The sequence below is a fragment of the Triticum dicoccoides genome, chromosome 5B (assembly GCF_002162155.2).
Source record: "Triticum dicoccoides isolate Atlit2015 ecotype Zavitan chromosome 5B, WEW_v2.0, whole genome shotgun sequence".
NCBI classification, from domain to species: Eukaryota; Viridiplantae; Streptophyta; class Magnoliopsida; order Poales; family Poaceae; genus Triticum; species Triticum dicoccoides.
This window is the reverse complement of record NC_041389.1, coordinates 46,880,858-46,886,762: the sequence shown is the minus strand read 5'-3', so window position 1 is coordinate 46,886,762 and position 5,905 is coordinate 46,880,858. Positions and strand designations below refer to the sequence as shown.

Below are 5,905 nucleotides of genomic sequence, written 5' to 3'. Positions count from 1 at the left end.
AGCATCTGGCCGTGGCTGATTAGGAGCATCCGCATACAGCCAATCACCGTACTTTAGCTTCTTCTCATCGTGAATTCCCAGACCGCATTCTTTGTGCTCATGGGCGACAAGACCACATACTTTACAAAACGTAGCCAACTTCTCATACCGCACCAAATAAACTTGCCGCTCCTTTGCACGGACAATACTAACAAATTTTGTGAGAGGATGCTGAATATCATGATTCACTCTTACCCTGACATAGTCACCACGGGTATTGCCGTTTAACCTCATCTCCAAAATCTCACCAGCACATTCAGTAGTTTCTCCACAATATTCCTTTTGCAGTATGGATCCGGCAGCTTGTGGATTTGAAGCCAAATAGGCATATGAACGAACACCATGTTCTCGGCTCGGCTGAATCCGTCGTACTTGCACAAGAGCATCGCCCAGTTGTGGAACGGCCAAGGTCCTTGATGCATGATGCCTTCCCAATCACCCAAGCACATCTTGGACAACAAATCTATTGGGGCCGATCAGGCGAAACCTCACGCTTTGTGCTGGATTCCAGGCCGCCCTCATATGCTTGTAGAAATCCGATGGGTTGAAGTTTTTGTCCATGTGAACCCTAGCAAGGGCCAGCCACTGGACGCTTTCATTGATCTCAGGATCATCCTCATCGATCTCGACATCCTGGAACTCCGCCGCTTGTTGCAGAGTTCGCATCCGAGAGGGACGCCATCTGCCTACAGATGGGGGGGGGGCGTCGGGGGCTATAGGCGAAGGCCGGAGATGAACGAAGGGAACCGGACTCGGAAGCGATCAGATCGCCTCAGAGGAGAAAAACCCTAGCCGCCAGCGTAGGGGCTTCTTGACCTACTGGGGACAAATTAGTTCCAGTTTTTGGAGATGACAGAGAATTTAGTTGTCTCTTTTTATGAGAGAGAGTGGGGGGAGGGGAGGTGATGATTACGATAATTTGTGTTGATTCTGTATGCTTGACAATCTACAATCCTATGATCTTAGTGGTATATTTTTTTCTACTTTAGAGTCCGCCCCACCTTAAAAAAGTTCCGTCCTCCGCCACTCATGATGAGAGACGAGGCAAGGCTCGACGGAAAGCCAAGGCCCACCCAAGCCCACAAAGTTGATATAGGCACTCAGCCAGGTTTCAGGCACAAGAGCCAGCCAAGTCTTGGCATCTGCCTAAAAACGGCCCAGATTTAGGTAAAAATGACAAAACTTGTCAAATCTCACATTCTGCCCCTCTAGGCCGGAATACATCTATGTAGACAAAAATCAGACGGCTTTTAGGGTGTGTTTGGATTGTGGTCAAAGTGCACCTTATCAAAATTTTAGGCATGACCCAAAGATTGGTCTTTGTTGGATGGTTGCCAAGTTTTTGGCATGCTAATGAACTCTAGCCAACTCTAGTTCATTTTTTTTTTGCCAATGTTGGCTAAATCATGAGTAACCAAAACCTTAACCAAAATTTTGGCTAGCCAATGCTTAGACGTAGCAACCTTGAGCACAACCCAAACACACCCTGGCCAGGCGCCCAATACGCTCCTGCCTACACTACGACCGCCTAGTTTTAAGGCCAGTAGGCTTGGGTTGTTGCTTTTATAACTGGCTTGCCTGACCCCTTCCTTCCCTTAAGCTCGAGGTTCTACTTTTGTTTTAGGAAAAGCGTCTACCTATTTAAGCGCTACATTTGACGTACAACAAAGAAAGAAAAAACAATCTTTATTTTTATTGTTACTTTTGACGTGCAACAAAGAAAGAAAAAAAAGGTTCTTTTGTATATTGCGAAAGTTTTCATGAAATGTTGCTCGTACATGCATGTGCCGGTGGTGCCTTCTTTTTTATGTTATGTTTGTTTGTATGCTTGTACTTTTTATGTTTTGCCCATTTCCGTTGAATGACAAAAAAATTAGAGCAAAGTGCCATTTTTGTGCCTCAACTTATCGTGAAATGTTGCTCGTACATGTATGTGCGGGGGACACTGCTATCTATAGAGATACTAAGCTCTCATGATTTGAAGCGTTGTGGTGCTTCCGAGGTTATGGGGTCGGTGAGGGCCCCACTTGTAAGATTGTGTGTTGTTTGGTTTATTTGTCTTTTCCTTTTATATTTTATTTTCCATATTTTAATTCACATGTGCTTAGTAAAATTTGTAAACATTAAAAACAAAACAGTTTTTAGATTCACTAATATTCATTACATTTGCGGATATTTTTGAAGTTCGCGATCATTTTTAAAGTTTGTGAACACTTTTAAAATACAAAAAATTGTTTAATTTGTGATTTTTAAATCCATGAATATGTTTTAAAGTTTGTGACTGTTTTTCTAAAATTAATGGTTTTAGAATTCGTGATATATTCCTTGAACATATTTTAATTAAGCTAACTTTTTCAAATGGAAATGATCATTGTTTTTTTCTTAGCAAGCATTAGGCGACCGAGAAAAACTAAGTGAGCAACAAGAGCATGGAGCCAAGCCGAGCGGACATGAACTTTGTGGGCTGGCATATGTGAGTGTTATAGCAACACTTTCCATGGTTTTAGCATGGAATAGGAGCTCTCAAGAGGCTTAAACGACCACTATAGACTGACACCAAGGCCGAAACGTGTAAATACACCACAACCACGCACCAAACAATTTCATTCTTCTCTAGGAACAAATACAATCTCCAACAGCAATCTGACACAATATATGAACGAAAAAACAGTTTCTAAACATAATTAAAACACAAGTCAACACAGATAAAATCCAAAAAAAACATCCAATCACAATAATCGACTAGATATAAAAGAATTAATCCCAGAGTGAAGAACGGCGCGGCAATGCCCGCGTTAGCCTCTAGTATTATTGCAAGCTGGCTAAAAGAGAGAGTGCATGTGGACACAGAGAGAGACGTACTGTATATAGTTAGACATACATCTCACAGTGATGACCGGATTAGGTCACTAAACTTGGCATATAGCATGTCGTGGAATTCCTTGATAATTGTTGCCTCGAGACACACGATGATGCGCACGCTGCCGCCGTCGCCGTCGCCGTCTCCGTCACCGTCCATCATATAGACACGGCCGCTGCCCTCAGACTCGGCACGCATCATCATCACCGGCTTCCCCCATCCAAAGTCCGTGTCGTAGATCGGCATGCCAAGCCAGCTGACCACCCTCAGCTCAGTCGTCGGCAAGCTGCCTTGCGCCGGCCGGCTGTCCCTCTCTGCTAGCTCGAAATAGTCGATTGCCGACCGGACCAGCTCGTCGTCGACCCGCCCGATGGTTCCCTTGATTCGTCTGGCCACGGAGCTCAGCTCCTCCGAGACGATGCCACGCACCTCGCTGGTGACTCCCACGCGTATGACGGCATTGCCGAAGTAGCCGCTCGGGAGCGGCGGCGCCAGTTTGCGACGGATGCTGACCGGGCAGGTGAGGCGTGTGGTGGCGTCCGGCGGCATGGGCCGAGTGGCGGACACGCATTTCCAGATATGGGCGGTCAAGGCACAGAAGGTGCTGACGGCTCTGCCACCGCATGCCTGCTTAAGAGCCTCGAGCTGGTCCTTGGAGACGACGAAGGCCTCGGACCTGAGAGGAACCCCCGACGGCTCGCACAGGTTCACCATTGGGCAGAACACAGAGAGAGCATCGGGGTGGACTGCCGGCGGGGAGCGGGGGCGGAGGAGGAAGCGATGGTGGCAAGGGGGCTCCGCCTCCACGGCGGACATGTCACCGGTCCTGGAAATGGCAGCCCACGTCCGGGTGAAGTGGGACGTGCTGCTTCCATCGACGACGAAGTGATGCACCGCCAGTCCGATGGCCACTCCGCCACACTTGAAGAAGGTGAGTTGGACGCCGCAGACGATGCTTGGCGGCTCCATGCGGGGAACAAAGAGCCTCCTTAGCTTGGACGATGGTCGGCCGTGAAAGTCAGCAACGGTGAGGTCCTCCGATCGAGCAACAACAAAGAGCACACCTTGATTGCCGCAGTTGACCTCCGCCCGGCCATCACCGTCATCGCCGATGCGGCCGGCCAACGGGTAGAAGGTCACCAAGGCCTTGGCCAGAGCGGCCTTTAGCCTGGTAACGTTGAAGAAGCCGTCGGTGGCTTGGACGCCATCACCGGAGCGGTAGAACCAGAGGAGTGGCGTGTGGCGTCTAGTGGCCTTGAGGTCGAGCTGGGAGAGCCAGAGGCTTTTCGGCGGTGTCTCGTCGCTCGCCGCAACTAGGCTGGACTCCACCACCCTCACCTCCTCCTCCTCCTCCACGCCCATTATCTTGCCACCTCACAAGTCAGAAACCACAATGCATTCGTAGTTTGAGCTGGCAAGAGCGTCAAAGGTTTATCAGCGATCCATCCATTATAAGTGCGGTAGCTGCACCAACCCTGTACGTTTGCAGACGCTGCCACGCATCCTCCATGTGCACTATTCACATCTACGACCAACAACTTTACTACTACCACCGACGGATGCATGACCGCCTGTTCGAGCAACTAGTCCTGTGTCGACGACCAAGGCCACTACTGAGATGAGGAACAACCAGATCAACCAGAACAAAACCGGCTGATCGGGCAACGAGAAGCGCTGCCTCATCAGGATTATCGCACACCGAGACCAACCAGGGAGAAGGGCGCATCATCGCGAAGCCAGCTCGGATCGTGCCCGAAATAAATCTCGGTGGACAAAGGCGGAGCCACAAATTTTAACTGATATTTTCTTTTAGAAAAGAAGATTAAACTCCCGGCCTCTGCATCAGTCGATGCATGCAACCATCTTTATTAATTATTTCACAAAGGTTTGACAAGAACATATATCAATCCACCCGAAGCCACCACTCACACCTACAAATTCGATAAGATGTAGTGCTCTCACTCCACATATCTAAAACCGGTATCGTCGCCGATCTATCCACATAACATATCGGGACCAACAACCAGTGCAACAGACCTAAAGCGCACACCACATGCACACGTTTTAGAAGCTGCCATCACCATCCGACCACCGACCCATCTTCAGGAGGATATCTGGATCATCCTTGTTAGTCTGGACCTCCGTCGACGCAACCACAGCGCCCAACGGCCCCACCGCCCTGTGCTCGTCTATCCAGATGCGAAGACTCTGAAAGATCTGTCATGCGTAGCACCTACCAACTAGGCATAACTAAGTGTAGCACCTGTCGGCCAGGCATGACTTGACAGCTCCACCGAAGCTCCATGCAAGACGAAACCGCTCCAACTCCTGCCTCCGTCTTCCAGCGCTGCTCCACAAACGATGCTCCTAAAAGAGAAACGGCACCGCGATACCGCCATCGTCTGATCTGGAAGACCAGATCATAGGGTTTCCCCCGAAGTAGCACGAGTGGGTCGACAACAATTACACAATGATGCCTTCATCAAGGTAACGGCGCAAAACGCCGCCATCGCCCACCAACTCGGTTTTCACCGGCAACTATGTCTCCCAAACTCGCAGCCGGGACTAGATGACGGATCATGAGATCCGACCACCCAGCCTCACGCCGACCACCTCCGGCAAAGAAGGTGGTCGTCACCGCCACCCCTAGGGTCAGAGCCCCCGACGTCCTCGTGTTGCAGGTCGAGCCCAGTGGAAGCATGCCGTTGACGGAACAGGGATGGTACACGACAGTACCTTGTGCGGCCCGCCGAAACCCATCTGGGATCAGATCGGGGACCCAAGCCGCCGCCCCAGGACCCATCATCGTACGCTGCCACCTGCATGCGAAACTGGCGCAGGTGCCCCGCGCCACTGCCATATGTCCATCCGGCATGGACCGCCGCCCCCCTGACCGGATTTGGCCGAGAAGAAGTGCCGCCGCCACCGCTGCGGCGCACAGGCTTTGCTTGCAAGCCCCCGGCGGCGGCGGTGGTAGGGGAGATGGCATTGGAGAGGACCGGGGGA

General features: G+C 50.5%; 1 protein-coding gene across 1 annotated transcript; it reads right to left on the bottom strand.

Moving 5' to 3' along the window:
• Window positions 1-2,623: 2,623 nt before the first annotated feature.
• LOC119305132 (putrescine hydroxycinnamoyltransferase 1-like) lies at window positions 2,624-4,261 on the bottom strand. The gene has a single exon (XM_037581738.1). The coding sequence runs from the start codon at window positions 4,259-4,261 to the stop codon at window positions 2,924-2,926; it is 1,338 nt and encodes a 445-aa protein (XP_037437635.1). The 3' UTR covers window positions 2,624-2,923.
• Window positions 4,262-5,905: the final 1,644 nt, after the last annotated feature.

Bases quoted from the DNA above. Each gene is read 5' to 3' on its own strand.
- LOC119305132 (XM_037581738.1), bottom strand. From the start codon at position 4,261: ATGGGCGTGGAGGAGGAGGAGGAGGTGAGGGTGGTGGAGTCCAGCCTA.